The sequence below is a fragment of the Phocoena sinus genome, chromosome 1 (assembly GCF_008692025.1).
Source record: "Phocoena sinus isolate mPhoSin1 chromosome 1, mPhoSin1.pri, whole genome shotgun sequence".
Lineage (NCBI taxonomy): Eukaryota > Metazoa > Chordata > Mammalia > Artiodactyla > Phocoenidae > Phocoena > Phocoena sinus.
The window spans coordinates 127,051,755-127,070,274 of NC_045763.1; the positions used below are offsets into that span (position 1 = coordinate 127,051,755).

The window sequence follows — 18,520 nt, forward strand, 5'->3', positions numbered from 1 at the left end:
CTTCTCTTCTAGAATGGATTTGTTCAGTCAAATCTAACAGAGATTTGAAATGAATAGATAAAAGCCAACGGTTTTTTAACCGTGAGTACGGGGGCGGGGGGGAAATGTCAGAATTTATAGGTTACGATGATCAGTATGAAAACAAGCATAACAATAGTTTTGTGATACAGTGGTTCATGGATAAATGTTTCTTGTGCTAAATTATTTAATTTAAAAACTATAAGAAACTGAAATTGTAAATCTACCATTAAGCTTAATAGCTTTGTCACATTAAGATGTATTCATGAAGTAAGTACTCTAAAATTCAGCACTTTTGATATATTTCACTCTCTTTTAGTATGTACAACTGTACATTACGCCATGTAGTTTATTTTTAAAATATTTTCAACATGTTTCAATTATTCTATTACCTTGTCTGTAGTGTTCTTTTATCCAGAGCATACTACAACAACTTATTTATAATACACCCTACAAAATATGCATACTTGTAGTACAAAAGATAAGGGCCAAAATAAAGCCCTTAACAATGGCTGCTTTCTAGCCTACAGGTCCACATCATTGACTTAATGTGCTTTGGTCAGCTTTTACCACCTCGAAATGGAGAGACCCCAGGCAATATTCACACACAGAGTATTGGAACCAGCTGGTGATAGAAGAATCCGAAGAAAAAAGGCTTCTTGATTTAATTGGGAAAACAGGAGGAAGCATAAATTTTACTGCCATTAATAACTTCAAGCAATCTTGATATGACTCTACTTCACCCTGACGGCCAGACATGTGCTTTTTGTTAAAGTGTTTGCCACATCTGACCCCTATTGTTTGCTCACTTGATCAGGTAAGAAAATGTAGGTTTATTTATAGGATAAATGAGGCCTATTAAAATGAGAAACAGTGCAGTAGTCTATGATGAGCTGTGTACTGAAATAGATGTGTGAAATTCCATAACAGTTTTGTAATCAACAGGCCAAATGAAGTTATTAAAAAAAAATCTACTTTAAGTTTCTTAAAGAAATCATCAAAAACGCAACTTAGTTTTTTAAAAATGGAAAATACCTCCTAACTGGAAAATATTTTGACCATTTCCAGTTTTTAATAAGTCAGAAAAGGTCATTTATAAAACATTATTCTCTTTAAAAAATAAAGACAAGCTTTATGTCTTCATTTTATGATACTTTAAAAATTATAAATTAAGTCATTAATATATAATGAAAAAAGTAAATTTAACATTATGGGGGAATTTCAAAGGTGTTCAGAACATTTTCAATTTTCTTTTAAGGACATATGACAGAATGGTCACAGAAAATAACCCTTAATTTTTAAGTGATCAAAGTTTAGAGTCTAACAGTATCTACTCTGGCAATATCCAACAATAAGGGAAATCAGACTTTTCTCAACCGGAAGAAATCAAACATTTATCACTTAACTCTTGACCTGGTCTGACTCCCTACATGTTGATAAAATCTTTCTACAGCCTTGGAAAATGCCCTGAAACCCAGATTACCTAATGTAATCTAGATCAAGATGAATCAGGTGCCATTCTTACTCTCAAAACCATTCTGGGTCTACTCACAGAATGTAGAAAAATTTATATCCATTTCGAGCACCTTAGAAACTCTAATTTACCTTCCACTGAAGAGAATATGGTCTAACATTTGGATCCATTTTGAAATGATTCATGTGGAATTATGAAGCAGGCACGACAATGTGCTATTGAATCTAGGAATCCTAATATTTCTGCCATAACCAATAAAATTAGTTTCAGCAAATTAGCATAGATTCACAACTGTCAAATGTAAAGGAATCAAAGTTTACACAGATAGGGAAGAAAAGAAATGAGATGACAGCTAAAGGTAAAAGAGTGAAGAGTCAAGAAGAATATTAAGATGGATGAAATAATAGTATATTTGTATGTCAATAGCAATGATCTAATAGAGAGGGAAAAATTAATGATGTGGAACAGAGAGGAGAACTGCTGGAGCAAGAATCTTGAGTAGGCGAAAGAATGAAATAGGGAGGGAGCATGGCTTATGGTAAGAGTAGAAGCAAAGTATAGACACAGATGTAGGCAGGAGGGTAACTGTGGCAAGAGAAACTCATGGAAATTCTTTCTGACTGCTTCTATTTTCTCAGTGAAACAGGAAGCAAAACAAGGTAATGAGATGAGGATGAGGATAAGGTGTTGGATTTAGAAGAAGGTAGAGAAATGAAATTCTCACCTAAAAGAGTGGGAGAATGACTAGACAAAGAAAATGTAGTATGACTGCTCGGCAGCATTAAAGGTCTAGTACTGATTATCCAGAATTTTCTGTATGTTTCTGTCCCTCTGTGCTCAGGGTCTTCCACCTCCATTTTCCTACACCATGACATCCATCCCCCAACTCCCTTCACGAAGCACCAAAGAAATTGTTACTAATATGTGAGTGGTCCAAAGGGCAAGGAAAGAAATATAACTAAATGTCTAAGTATAAGAGAAAATAAGGATTATCCTATGGAAACGGGAGTGTTTGGGTCTTGCCTAGAAATCCAAATATAAAATTAAGAAAATATATTTGGGGAAAACCAAACATGCCTTCTAGCTACATTTAACCTGCTAGTTTGAGACTCCTGATGTATTGTTACTGCCAGAAGTGTTTGCATTTAATGGGAATTAAAAGCTTTAAAAGAATGCTCTAATTCATTGGTTTTCCAAATGTGGTTTGAGGACCCCGAAAGGGGATCCACAAAGTCACACCATTTTTATAACAATCATAATATATTATTTTCATTTTTTTACTCTCATTATTTCATAAGAGGCTATATGACATAATATACGTGACATATATGACATACGATTTCACAGCATATTGTTGAGGGAGATATGAGAGCCAGCTGTTGTCTATTAAGTCTGACTATAAAGAGATTTGCAGAAGTAAAATTATGTCCACTCCTCTCAGTATTTTTTGTTTTGTTTTAGAAGAGTTATTTTTCATAAAAATATTTGTTAACATGTAGCAGGTTATTTTAAAATAAATATGTAACACTTTTTCAATTTTATTTTTGAATACAATAAACATCCATAAATATAACTTTGCATAAACAAAAAATCTCTGGGGGTCCTCAGTTATTGTTGAGAGTATTAAAATGTCCCGAGACCAAAAGTTTGAAAACTGATGCACTAATCATTGAATTACAACAATCACCTAGTAAACAGGGAACTTATAAAACAGCAGAGAAAGTGTGGAAAGTGGTGATTGTCTATAATTTACAGGTAGCTACCTAATCTGCCTAACCATTAGGTTGTTGTGCCTATTCTATTTTTGTTTTAACAAATCAAAAAATTCATGTTTATAGGATAAGACCTCTATATTTTCTAAGGTTTATTCCCGTGAGTTTAAATTCCTTTGAAAATCAAGTTAAAAACTGAAAGGCTGACATGAAACCTCAGACATCACTCAATTTAAAATACATATCAATGTCATTCACAAAGGGGGAAGAAAAACTGTCAATTAACTCAAAATTGTCCCAAAGAGTTCATCAGTGAAATTTGGCAGTTTTTTAATAAAATTATTAAGTATGGACCCTGTAATACACTGTCTCTGTGATGTTGAAGCTTTATGCACGATGCGATGTCATGCTGAACTAGGATCTTCCAAAGAATACATTTCAGTTGTATTTTTATGCTTGCTTCTGTGCTAACATCATCCCCAAGCACATTAAACAATACTCAGCATATGAAACATCCAAGCCAAAGCAACTGAGAGGCAAATAAGAAAAACATTATTTGCCTGGTTGCATCCGACAGAAAGCTAAGAAAATTTAGTTTTTCAAGTTACTTTTGAAGCACTGTCAGTGCATTCTCCAGGGAACTGAAGAATACACTACGACAAGGAATTTCCTTGCCATCTCCCAACCCAGGATATTCTGACATAAGGAAGCACTCTTGAGACATATCAATGTCAAACGGTTTAAGGACTTTTGACAAGGGAATTTTTTTTTTAATGATCTGATTCCTAGATGAGCCAAAAAATCTTTGAACACTTTAAAAAGTTAACTCAATATCATAAAAAACCTAAACAAACTAACAATTACATAAGTAAGGCCAAACTTCGTAGGTCCAATTCAATTTGCAAATAATCATAATTGATGAAACCATTGGCTATGATAGGTCTCCCAGATGGTAACATAAAGTTACTAAGCATAAGAAACTATGTCACGTACAGGGATTAATAGTACTGAAAAGATTATAGATTGATACTGAACTAAGCAGAGATAAGTTTAAGATCTTTATGAAATCTTAGGAAAATAAAATATCAAAAAATGAAATAAGAAATGAATAATTTTGGTGGTATTTAGGAAAATAAAAACAAAGGAATTTAGATATAAGCTTTTATAACCTTTAGATATAAGGTTGTCCAAGGACCCAAGTAAAAATTTTGAAATATTTGGGGAAATAATGCCTTCTTTCTCTATGCCTAGGAAAAGATCAAAACTATTCAAGCAAATTAATTTCAGGATAAGTTGAGAAAGAACATTTTAAATGATGATTTCTAAAATTCCTTATTAATCCCTTTATGTGTCCCTGATGTCAAAGGAAAAAGCTAAATTCAAAATTTCTAAGTGAAATACTCATATGATAAAACAATATCAATATAATTTTTAGTTCTGTTGAACTACAATATTTGGTTCTGTTCAGAGCCTCACATGGCAAAAGAGCTGAGCTATAACATAACCTCTTTACCTTTAGTAATTATTCAAATCACAAAACCTTCCTCAAGTACATATTTTTTTTCCAGTTATTTGGCAATTCTCACAACAGCAGGGGTCGCAATGTACTAGTTAAATGTTTCAGGACACAAGGGAAGGGGATTAAATGTTCATATAGCACAGCTTTATTAGAGCCTGAAATATTCATGATTCATTATACTCTAGTTAAAATAATTTATTATTAAGTATAAAAAGATTTTTCAGTTATGGGGTCCCCAAATAATAATAAAGAAAACCTACTTAATATCTGATAGCATTTCCAGTTGAAACAGCATCCCTTAAAAATCACTTCTGAAAAGTTCTACCAGATGTATAGCTCTACAAAAGTGCTTCTACATTTTTTGCATCTTTTAAAAATTAAGTGATTTCTATATATAAATGGGTAATTTTAAATTCAGTCATTTGTCAACGTGAACATATAATAAACAAAGAATTTTTATCTAATGAAAAAAGCAAACTGACCAGTCATATTATAAACTACATGCTCTTTAATTCCTTCTGCATAACTACAGTGAAGAAAATGTACCTTAAATTCTTTAAATATTTGATTTACAGAAGGTTTTTCTTTCCCTTTCAAAAAAAATTTCAATTCCATGGAATCATTCCAAGTACTAGCCAAGGAGTAACCTAGATAATTTAGATTATCTACTGTTCAACACATTAAAAATCCAAAAGAGACAGTGATATTTCTGAAGATTTGAAGGAAAAGACGTCTAATCACTTCCCCTATTTCAGTTTTCTAACTGAACATCAAATCAGAGGACATAAAATCAATGATTAAGTCATAAGTAGAATTTAAAAAGAATAGAAAAAATAGAAAATATAGTGCATTGCACATAGAAATGGCAAAATAGTGCTTCATGAACGTCTAAAAAATTACATATATTAAACACAGTGTGTAATATATATCACAAAATATAGTGTATATTAATATACACATATACATACATATACATACATATACATCACATACACATGTGAGTACTGGGTTGCAATGTACAACATAATACTATAGTCTGGGGTAAAAGATATTTGAAAGGCACTGCTCTAGATGAATTATTTCCTATGCCTTTAAAATCTATGCTCTCTATAATTCCAACTTCTATACAATTGTAGTGGCCAAAAATGAGAGATATTAAATATATCTTGAACTACTCAATTGAGAAGTTTAGTTTATTGTGTTAGGAGTTGATTTAATTTTCCGCACATATAACATATACATTAACAAATGTAAAAATAACCATTCTATTAATCACTTATCAGGAAATCATTTAGTATACCCTACATATAATTTCTCTGAACACAGCAAAGAGTACAATCAAACAAAATAGGTTCTTCACAGTCAAAAGAAATGTTACAAGTTCCATGCAATAAAGGTTACTAGGAAGAGAACCCTTTGGGCATTCATTTGGAATTTCATTTTTAACAAAATACACATTTCAAATAAGTTCAGTTGTCGGTTTCCAAGACCACAGGAGATTAGAAATATATCATTAGAGGAAAGGAAAACTGCTGCCATGGAATTGCTGCTGGTACAAAAGAAATGAGAAGTGACAGCCAAGGACAAGTGAGGAAAACAGAAAAACTATGTATTTTTAATAAAAATTAAAAATACATAGCATTCTGGGGCCATTTAGCAAAGGGAAGTACTTGAGCATAGTAATATTTACAGCCCTGTATAATAAATTATCTTCAGAATTACAAATTTGAATCAATGATATTGAAAAAAATAGCAATTACTTATATAGCACTTGAGCCAGGCACTCTGGCTCCAAAGCCCACGGTTTTAACCCCTACAACATTATACTGCTTCTCAATAAAAATTTAAATTATGTTTATGTATTAAGATAAACTTAAGAAAATATTTAAGAACAATGTAATCAATTTTTAAATACAAAATGATTAAATACCCTTAATGATTTAAGCCTGGAAAACATACTTATCAAAAAAGACCCATTTCTGGATAACAATTATTTGTGTTCTACATATATTTACATTAATTTCACTTATAATATTTTTATATTCACTAATATTTACTGCATTATATCATTTAACCCTTCCCTATTAATATGTACCATTATTATCTACATACCGGAGATGAGAAAACTGACATATGGGTTAAGTAATTTGTACAATATCACATAGCTAGTAACTGATAAAGCAAATATTCAATATACTCTGGCTCCAGAATTCTAGCTTTTATTCAAAGTGCTCTGTGCCACTACAGTGGCAAGGTATACTACATACGGTAATATCTGCAATAATGTCTCAGGATATACTCTTTAAGAGATTCTGGTAATCCTGGAAACCCAGTTAAAATTCAGAAAAATTTTAAAATATCTTTCAGGACCATTAGGTTGCATGCTTACTAATGTTCCACTTCTAATCCTTCCAAGCATTTGCCTACCCCACTTAAAGTTCTACATGGCTATGTGATTTGCTTTATCAATGGAAATGTAAACAAAAATGATATTTGTTACTTCAAAGTGGAAGCCTTTAAGTTTGCAATTAACCATTTTCTCTGTTTTCCCTTCCCAGATGCCACAGTGACCTGGAGGCTTTGTTAGTGGGTCCTTGACTGATACTAACACGAACCAGCAGTTTCTACTTACTTATAGTAGATATAAATACGAGCAAAAAATAAAACTTTTTTCTATTTTAAGCTACTGAGATATTAGGGTTATTTATTAATAATCATAGGCTTGTCCTCCTGACTAATACATTTAATAAATAGGTTTTTCTGGAAAGTGATGGATAAAAGGGCTATTTTGAGGACTTAATAAAAAAGTAACAATTCTGAAGTTTACAAAATGGTTATGTTCCAAAAGTTCATACTGAATCAGTTACTTGGAATTTGGAAGATTTTTTTCCCCCATAGGCTCACCTTATAAAAAGGCCTACAGGGCTTCCCTGGTGGCACAGTGGTTGGGAGTCTGCCTGCCGATGCAGGGGACATGGGTTCATGCCCCGGTCCGGGAAGATCCCACATGCCGTGGAGCAGGTGGGCCCGTGAGCCATGGTCGCTGGGCCTGCGCGTCCGGAGCCTGTGCTCCGCAACAGGAGAGGCCACAACAGTGAGAGGCCCGCGTACCGCCAAAAAAAACCCAAAAACAAACAAAAACACAAAGAAAGGGCCTACATAAGCTTATTTAACCCATAATATAAATGAAAAACAAGTGAAAATAACAGTGGCATTAAATAATTAAATAAAAAGCATGTGAAATACTTGTAGGTATTCTGAACATGTGTAGACATTTTGAAGCATTTTATAGAAGTTGGAAGGCACTGTTCTAGTATATTTTAATTTCTCTTCAGTATGTACGTTTTCTCCCTTTCCTTAATCCTGGAATATCAGAAGATATTCTCTTTTGTTTACTACACATGATTGTCATTGCTTCCATGATTTGTAAGTGGAAGGCAAAGGAGGAAATAAAGTTATCAAGCAAAAAACATATAAACATTTGATAGCAAAGATCAATAAAACTAAAAGCCGGTTCTTTGAGAAGATAAACAAAATTGATAAACCATTAGCCAGACTCATCAAGAAAAAAAGAGAGAAGACTCAAATCAACAGAATTAGAAACGAAAAAGAAGTAACAACTGACACTGCAGAAATACAAAGGACCATGAGAGATTACTACAACCAACTATATGCCAATAAAATGGACAACCTGGAAGAAATGGACAAATCCTAGAAAAGCACAACCTTCTGAGACTGAAACACAAAGAAACAGAAAATATAAACAGACCAATCAGAAGCACTGAAATTGAGACTGTGATTAAAAGTCATCCAGCAAACAAAAGCCCAGGACCAGAGGGCTTCACAGGTGAATTCTATCAAACGTTTAGACAAGACCTAACACCTATCCTCAAACTCTTCCAAAATATAGCAGAGGGAGGAACACTCCCAATCTCATTCTACAAGGCTACCATCACCCAGATACCAAAACCAGATAAAGATGTCACAAAGAAAGAAAACTACAGGCCAATATCACTGATGAAAATAGATGCAAAAATCCTCCACAAAATACTAGCGAACAGAATCCAATAGCACATTAAAAGGATCATATACCATGATCAACTGGGGTTTATCCCAGGGATGCAAGGATTCTTTAATATATGCAAATCAATCAATGTGATACACCATATTAACAAATTGAAGGAGAAAAACCATATGACCTCAACAGATGCAGAAAAAGCTTTTGACAAAATTCAACACCCATTTATGATAAAAACCCTAGAGAAAGTAGGCATAGAAGGAACTTACCTCAACATAATAAAGGCAATATATGACAAACCCACAGCCAACATCATTCTCAATGGTGAAAAACTGAAACCATTCCCACTAAGATCAGGAACAAGACAAGGTTGGCCACTCTCACCACTATTATTCAACATAGTTTTGGAAGTTTTAGCCACAGCAATCAGAGAAGAAAAAGAAATAAAAGGAATCCAAATCTGAAAAGAAGATGTAAAGCTGTCACTATTTGCAGATGACATGATACTATACATAGAGAATCCTAAAGATGCTATCAGAAAACTACCAGAGCTAATCAATGAATTTGGTAAAGTAGTAGGATACAAAATTAATGCACAGAAATCTCTTGCATTCTTATACACTAAGGATGAAAACTCTGAAAGAGAAATGAAGGAAACACTCCCATTCACCATTGCAACAAAAAGAATAAAATACCTAAGAAAAAACTGACCTAAGGAGACAAAAGACCTGTATGCAGAAAACTATAAGACACTGTGAAAGAAATTAAAGATGACACAAATAGATGGAAAGATATACCACGTTCCTGGATTGGAAGAATCAACATTGTGAAAATGACTATACTACCCAAAGCAATCTACAGATTCAATGCAACCCCTACCAAACTACCAATGGCATTTTTCACAGAACTAGAATAAAAAATTTCACAATTTTTATGGAAACACAACAGACCCCGAATAGCCAAAGCAATCTTGAGAAAGAAAAATGGAACTGGAGAAATAAGGCTCCTGGACTTCAGACTATACTACAAAGCTACAGTAGTCAAGAGAGTATGGTACTGGCACAAAAACAGAAATATAGATCAATGGAACAGGATAGAAAGCCCAGAGATAAACCCACACACATATAGTCACCTTATTTTTGATAAAGAAGGCAAGAATATACAATGGAAAAAAGACAGCCTCTTCAATAGTGGTGCTGGGAAAACTGGACAGCTACATGTAAAAGAATGAAGCTAGAACACTGCCTAACACCATACACAAAAATAAACTCAAAATGGATTAAAGTCCTAAATGTAAGGCCAGACACTATAAAACTCTTTGAGGAAAACATAGGCAGAACACTCTATGACATAAATCACAGCAAGGTCCTTTTTAACCCACCTCCTAGAGGAATGAAAATAAAAACAAAAATAAACAGATGAGACCTAATGAAACTTAAAAGCTTCTGCACAGCAAAGGAAACCATAAACAAGATGAAAAGACAACCCTCAGAATGGGAGAAAATATTTGCAAATGAAGCAACTGACAAAGGATTAATCTCCAAAATTTACAAGCAGCTCATGCAGCTCAATATCAAAAAAACAAACAACCCAATCAAAAAATGGGCAGAAGACCTAAACAGACATTTCTCTAAAGAAGATACACAGATTACCAACAAACACATGAAAGGATGCTCTACCTCACTAATCATTAAAGAAATGCAAATCAAAACTACAGTGAGGTATCACCTCATACCTCATACCACTCAGAATGACCATCATCAAATAAATCTACAAACAATAAATGCTGGAGAGGGTGTGGAGAAAAGAGAACCCTCCTGCACTGTTGGTGGGAATGTAAATTGATACAACCACTATGGAAAACAGTATGGAGGTTCCTAAAAAAAGTAAAAATAGAACTACCATATGACCCAGCAATCCCACTACTGGGCATATACGCTGAGAAAACCATAATTCAAAAAGAGTCATGTGCCACAATGTTCACTGCAGCTCAATTTACAATAGCCCGGACATGGAAGCAACCTAGGTGTCCATCGACAGATGAATGCATAAAGAAGATGTGGTACATATATACAATGGAATATTACTCGGCCATAAAAAGAAATGAAATTGAGTTATTTGCAGTGAGGTGGATGGACCTAGAGTCTGTTACACAGAGTGAAGTAAGTCAGAATGAGAAAAACAAATACTGTATGCTAACACATGTATGTGGAATTAAAAAAAAAAAAGTGGTTCTGAAGGACCTAGGGGTAAGACAGGAATAAAGACACAGACCTACTAGAGAATGGACTTGAGTATACGGTGAGGGGGAAAGGTAAGCTGTGACAAAGTAAGAGAGTGGCATGGACATCTATATACTACCAAACGTAAAATATATAGCTAATGGGAAGCGGCCGCATAGCACAGGGAGATCAGTTTGGTGCTTTGTGACCACCTAGAGGGGTGGGATAGGGAGGATGGGAGGGACACACAGGAGGCAAGAGATATGGGGACATATGTATATGTATAGCTGATTCACTTTGTTATAAAGCAGAAACTAACACAACATTATAAAGCAGTTATACCCCAATAAAGATGTTTAAAAAAAGAAAAATGAACATTTGAAAAAACAAACTGCTTAAATTCAAATTCAATGGCTGTGGGCAACAAAAGAGAGGGGGGAATAAAGAGTATGACATACTAAATTTTTACCTAAACAGGAATGATTTTAGAGTCAACTTAGTAGTTCTCAGATAGATGAAAAGTTTTCATGAGTTTATAAATGAATATTCGTTCCTCACATGGCAAAAGAGCCGAGCGGTTACCAACTTCCTCTTTGCTTTTAATAATTATTCAAATCACAATATCTTTTCTCTTTTTTTTCAATTTATTCTCTACGAAAATTTTTGTGTATATTTTCATGAGGAATGCTACTTAGTCATCATCTTTTACTTGCCATAGAAAGATAAGACAAGAAGTTACTAAGGCAAGCTAACCATAAACATGTCAACTGAATTATTTTGCTTTCAATCAGTTTTTACAGATCAGCTAAGAACAGAGGTGGAAACTTTTAAGATCTCATCCACTCCTACCTAGGTAATGTAAGGTTAGAATAATACTAGCTCTTTACTCTCCCTAGTGCAGCAAAATCTGATGCCCTAGGAATTCATAATACTTCAAAGAAAATAATAAAGCATGACTTTGAAAGAATGAGTGAAAAGGAAGTAAAAAGTTTTCAGTTGCTCTTCCTACTCAGTTTCTTCATTTCTCTACTGCATGAAAATTCCAAGAACATCACTGCTTCTCAGGAACAGCCTAAATTTAACGTGTTTTTTATGTATCTGTTGAAAAATAATCATATTTCTCTGACTGTTATAGCTCACTTAGTGGTTTCCGATTTCCAGTTTTACTCATCTATTGGACAAGTTTCTCTTTTTTTAACTCCTACCTCTCCTGAGCTCTAGACCTATGTTTCCATCTGCTTACTGAACATCTTTGTCTAAGATGTCTCCAACATATCTCAAACTAAATCCATCACTGATGTCCTCAAATTACTTCCTTTACACGTCTCTATTTCTGTTCCTGGCACTAACATTCTAACAGGCATTGAGTTTTTATGAATTCTTTACCATTATCCATATCCAAACAGCAGCCATGTCATATTAAGTCTACCTATGATATGTCTCTTTTGCCCTTTCCTTTTGCCTCATACCTGACATACCACATCTTCCTTAATTCAGGTTTTCTTTACTTCTTGTCCTGCTAACACAACATGCTACTGTTCTCTTCTTTAGACTCTAATTTTAGTGCATCCAGTAGAATGATGCCAGATTAATTTCCCTAGGGCAATACTCTGATTATGACCCAACTAGCTCAAAAACCTGCAATGATTACTATCATCAACTATATTAAGTATAACACTTAGCACAGCCTTAAACTTCATGATGCCACATAAGCATACGAGCCCATTTTTTCAAACTTATCTCCCACTATTTTCTTAGTTATTGTTCCTCATACTGGCCTAGTGCCATCTATGCCTTAGGTAATATTGATCATTTTATCTGAAATATTTTCTACAGCCTCTATTCTTCCTTCCTTTGTAAATATCACCTTGTTAAAAAGACAAATCTGTCAATGTCCATCTCAAATGGCACTTTATGTATGAAGTATCAATGTGGAAACATTCTCTCTTTTGAGTTCCAATATATCTACAGATTGAAAAATATTTCTCTACAGTGCTTAGCATTATGCTCTGCCATAGTAGATTAGCAACATTTTACTGACTTAAACTGAATTAAACTGCACGTGTATCACAGGGAAGTAAAAATAAATAAGCTACCTTGTTTGTTAACAGCGATTTAATATCTATAAGAAGGATATTTGTGCTCAGAGAAAGGTAAGTCAGCAACACTTACAGAACGTCCACTTCACATTAAATGATAATGATGATGTTAGTAATAAATATGATTATAGCTAACACTTATTAAGAAATTATGTGTCAGGTACTGTCTAAGTACGTTCATGCAATAGCTCATTTAACCTTCAAAATAACTTAAGTTGGTTATAATTATTATCTTCATTTTACAGATGAGGAAACCAAATCAGAGTTTGGGTAACTTGCCCAACGTGACACGTTTAAAAGGAAAAAGTGACAATTCTAATAAGACAGTCTGACTCCAGAAATGAACTCTAGGAGAGATGAAAGAAATATTTTTTGTATTGAATATCTTATATGCCAAAATTTACTACTTGTTAACAAAATATGAAATGAGTACCCTATGAGTAATTTCCCAAAAATCTCTTTTACATTATTTGTTTCATTAAAGTAGGTGACTGGATACTGAACAAACCAAATAGACTATGAATTGCTTCAGGACAAGGACTTTAGCTTATCATCTTCATACACTAAGAATCTAACCTGATATTCGATATATAATTCTGCTAGATTTATGATAAATAAAGGATCACATAAATTAAATTCAAGGCCCACCAAGTTTACTTTAAAGTTTTCCTGTTTCCTCACTAGATATTAGTATTTCTTTGGTTCCCCAAAAGCAGTTTTTGAAAGTGCTGCTCAATAGAGTTTCTTCTAAAATGCATAATAAAACTCCTGTGTAATATTTGTGGACTGGCCAATGGACCAAATGTTCTTAGACTGACTAATAGACTAAAGGTTTTCCTTTTCTGAGAAAAAAAAGTAAGAAATAAATTTCCTTAAAACTTTTTTTAAGGGGACTTGGAGAACTGAAATTTTAAATTATAGTGCTGCCTATCTTAATCATAGTTAACTTAATATTATTATACATAGTAGTTTATTATAGTAGTTAATAAATCCAACTTTGGCAGCAGATATACCTGAGTTTGAATTTGAGCTTTGTCTTTTATCTAACTGTGTAATCCTGGGTAAAGATCTCAGACAGGGATTCTATAAGATAATGTAAACAGAGCACACAGCAAAATAACTGTCACAGTAAATATTCAATAAATTTTACTTCTAGTATTGTAAAAAAAAATGATGATGTCAATTAGACTGGATTCGCAGATATTAGATAGCTAAGAATAAACTTAATTTTAAATCATTCCAACTATTCCACTGCTTAAAAATATTTGAATATATGGAGAAAGCTACAAAAAAAAAGAATGAAGCTGCAGTGCTAAACAAAGAAACAGAGTCTTAACAGCTGAGTAAAACTTTGCTTTCTCATTAAGAAAAGCAATGGCATTCCAGGTGGAGGAAAAAAGCAGGTGGACAGGCACTGAGGCATAAAGAATTTGTTTAGAGAACAGTAAGGGGATCAGTATGGACATAGTATAAAGTGTATGTTGGGGAGTAGCAGGTGCCTATGAAGACAGACACTTAACAGATCAAAAAGTGTTTTTAAATATTTTGCTAAGAAGCATTATGCATGAGAAGCATTATGTATGAGCACAGAAGAGTTAGTTCTTGAATCCATCCTCACTATATAGATATCTTGCTAATAGCTGAAAGAAAATAATGTATAAACTGAATCCTCCAATATAATATTTTCTGACACTATATAAAAATGCCCTTTTTTACTTGATGACAAAAAGGCTCCATAAATTTGTATATTGGTAAGGAGTATTTTAAAGGTATGGCAGAATATAAGAACTTAAACAATATCTGCTTTGTAAAAAAATGCTGAAGAGAGAGTAATTTTTCATTCTTGCTCCCATAGTAGTATTTTTATATTTTCACTCTGGTTTCATTTTCACAGGGGTAAATGAAGTCAAACAGCTAAAAGTTCCTATTCCATTTCATTCTATACCACCATGGAAATCCTAGCACAGGTCATTTTTCATTCATTCTGCTTATATTTAGGTACCCAATCAAAGAACATATACACAATGATTTTTTTTCAGCAGACTTTTCAAGACAGACTTAAATTTTCTAGTGATGTTGGAAATTCCAAGCAACACTATCGTTAATTTTTAAAAAGCATACCTAAGAGTGCAGTGAGTTTGGGAAGCAGCCCAACTTGTACCATCTTATTCCTCAGTCCTGTGTCAAAGGATAGGTTCAGTAGAAGTCGGAGGGTGATATTCAGCAGATCTTCATGCTCACAAGGTATCATTTTTACCAGTTTTTCAACAATATCCATTTCCACCTATGTAAAGTAATAATACAAATGCAGTCAGGCTCTATTGCACAATACAACAAAAAAGATTACAAAGAATTATTTTTTCATTGTTTTTACCCTCATGTATATATTTTTTATAAGTAACACGTGTTAACTTATTTACTCTCATTTTAATCTGTAAACTTCTCTGAAACCAAACTTTTTTTTTTTTGTGGTACACGGGCCTCTCACTGTTGTGGCCTCTCCCGTTGTGGAGCACAGGCTCTGGACGCGCAGGCTCAGTAGCCATGGCTCACGGGCCCAGCCGCTCCGCGGCACGTGGGATCCTCCCGGACCGGGGCACGAACCCGTGTCCCCTGCATCGGCAAGCGGACTCTCAACCACTGCGCCACCAGGGAAGCCCCTCTGAAACCAAACTTCTCAGGAGGAAATATATATTTCCAGTTCATCCCTTCCTTCCCTCATTTCATAGCATCAACTGGAAGACAAATTACTTTGGGTTCTTGAAAGCACATTATGGACTCCACCTACTAAGTGCCAGACCCTGTGCTAGATTAAACAAGATTCTGTCTTGGCTTTTAAGGATTCCAGTCTAAAAACACAGCAGAGAAATAAAACAAATAATTTAAATACAATATGATAAAAGTGGAATGCATGACGTGCTCTAGAAACTAGAAGGAACTACAAGCTACCTAGAAGAACAGAAAAGACTAAATTCAGAACAAAGTTCTAAACAATGTGTAATAATTTGCTCTCTGGTAAAGACACTGGTAATCCAAATAGAAGAAAAAAACAGTGGATAGGCATTTATGCATAAAAGAGCTGGTCTGAGGCACTGCAAGTGCTTTGATATAGCCATAGTATAAAGTATATGTTGGGAAGTGGCAGGAGCCTATACAGACAGACGTTGGACAGATCACAAAAAGCTTTTAATGCTCTGCTAAGAAGTTTAACATTATTCCTTAGGCAGTAGAGTGCCCTGAATGATTTTAAGTCCAGAGGGTGATGTGGTCAGACTAGAACAAAGATAAATATAAATATAATACACACACACACATATATATGTATTCATACACACCCAACATACATACATACAAACATACACAAAAATGTGAAAATAAGGGGCACTGTATAGGACAGACTGGAATAGGTAGAGACTGAAGGCAGGCACAAGAATATATTACCTTAGACAGGTGAGACGTGATTAAGGTCTGAATCAAAGAAAGGACAAAGATGTTGAAGAGGAGAAAATAATTTGAGAGGTGTTTAGAAGATATGGTCAAAGCATTTGAATGTGAAGTGAAAAGGAAGCTTTGAAGGTGACTTTCAGGCTTTTGGCTTGGTCAGTGTGTGTTGGGGATCCCCAAGACCACCACCAGGTCCTGCGATTTGCTAGGAGGACTCAACATATAGTCATATTCATGGTTATGATTTATTACAATAAAAGGATGCAAAGTAAAATCAGAAAAGGGAAAAGGCACATGGAGGCAAAGTCTGAAAGAAGCCAGGTGTAAGCTTCTTAGAACCCTCTCCTCATAGAATCACACAGAACATGCTCCAGCACTGAATTGAGACTGAGACTCGACGCCCAAGGTTTTTATTCGGGGCTGGTCACATAGGAAACCTCTGCCTAGCATAAAGTAAAATTCCAAACCCTGAGAAGGAAAGCAGATGTTTAGCTTAAACCACATTGCTTGTGTAAAGAGTAAACTACACGTATTAGTTAGGAAACAGTGAGAACACTCCTGAGTCCAAGTTTCTAGACACCAGCCCAGGGCCAACCTTGAAAGACGGCCTATAGGAGAGCAATCTCAGGTTCCTTTTCTGCACAGTCAATAAGGTGGATGTAGGTGCCATTAACTAAGATCTTTAAATTGAAAAACAGGTGTAGGACAAGGAGGGCAAAAAATTACTAAAAGTTTTGTCATGTTTAATTTGAGATGATATTCAGTGGATATTTGGAAATCTTCAAAAATCAGAAGAGAAGCTGGGCTATGAGTAATAGTTTAAACTCTAGAACCAGGATCAGCGAACTATGGCTAGTGGGTCTAATCTGGCTTGCCATCTGTTTTCATACAACCCAAGAGCTAAAAATGGTTTCTGACTTTTACACTTTTAAATGTTTGAAAAAAAATGAAAAATATTTCATGACACATGAAAATTATTTGAAATTCAAATTTCAGTTTTCATAAGTTTTATTGGAACACAGCCACGTTCATTTGTTTATAGACTGTCTATGGCTGCTATCATGCTAGACAGCAGAGATGAGTAGTTGCAACAGAGCCCACATGAAGGGCAGGCCTAAAATACAGATTATTCTAGCCATCTACAGAAAAAGATTGTTGATCCCCACTCTAGAAGATTATGAAATTGCCTCAGGAGAGCTTGTTTTAGGATAAGAAATCAGAGGACAGAACTTACTTGGTAGTGTAAGCCCTGTACTCACATTTCTCAAAGTAATAATCAGAAAAATTTGGTTATAAAAATATCTCACATCATTGTTACAAAGAAATGGCCAAAAAAGGAGAGAAATTCTATATAACTACGCATTTTTCTTGTTCATTACCAAAATATTTATGAATAACCTTGCTCTACTTTTCTTTTATGGGAGGTCTAAAGCATTTATTTATACCACCCTTCCCATATCTTTATTGCAAATTTTCACTGACCTCATAAAAATCACATTAATAATTGAGGCCTCAATATATTTTTTTCTTTTCATTCCATGCCAAGGAGTAAACAATTTTTTTTAAATGGTAAATTGACAAACCAACAACAATTTTTCCTTCAGACCTGTATCTATACTCCATGGCCACACTGCAGTCATATCCTAGAGCTCTTTATTAAAAAGTACAACTCCATCTCCAAAGACTCTTTAACTTTGGTTCTCCCTTTCTCTTAGTTTAGTCTTCCAAGCAGGCTGCAGGATTCATTCGTTAACTTCACACAATAATTTCCACAGAGGCCAGGGACAAATATTTGTCACATTTATGTAAAACTGTAATTCTTACAGTAGCTTCTTTGATTACAGTGTATAACTTCTTTTCCAGCTTTATTTATTTATCCATTTGACAAATATTTCTTAATTTAAGCCCTGGGTATATTTTGGTGAACAAGAAAGAAATGGTTCCTGTCTTCATGGAGCTTATATTCTAGAGAGCATGAAATACAGTTAAAAAACCAAAACAACCGTCTCACACA

The 18,520-nt window shown here is 34.3% G+C and overlaps 1 protein-coding gene across 2 annotated transcripts in view; it reads right to left on the minus strand.

The window, feature by feature from the left end:
• KIFAP3 (kinesin associated protein 3) overlaps nt 1–18,520 on the minus strand; it is a 166,361-nt gene that overhangs the window by 91,297 nt on the left and 56,544 nt on the right. For both annotated transcript variants that reach the window (XM_032636471.1, XM_032636472.1), the window contains exon 10: nt 15,184–15,346. In XM_032636471.1, coding sequence (XP_032492362.1) covers nt 15,184–15,346 — 163 coding nt within the window. The remainder of the gene's footprint in view (nt 1–15,183; nt 15,347–18,520) is intronic.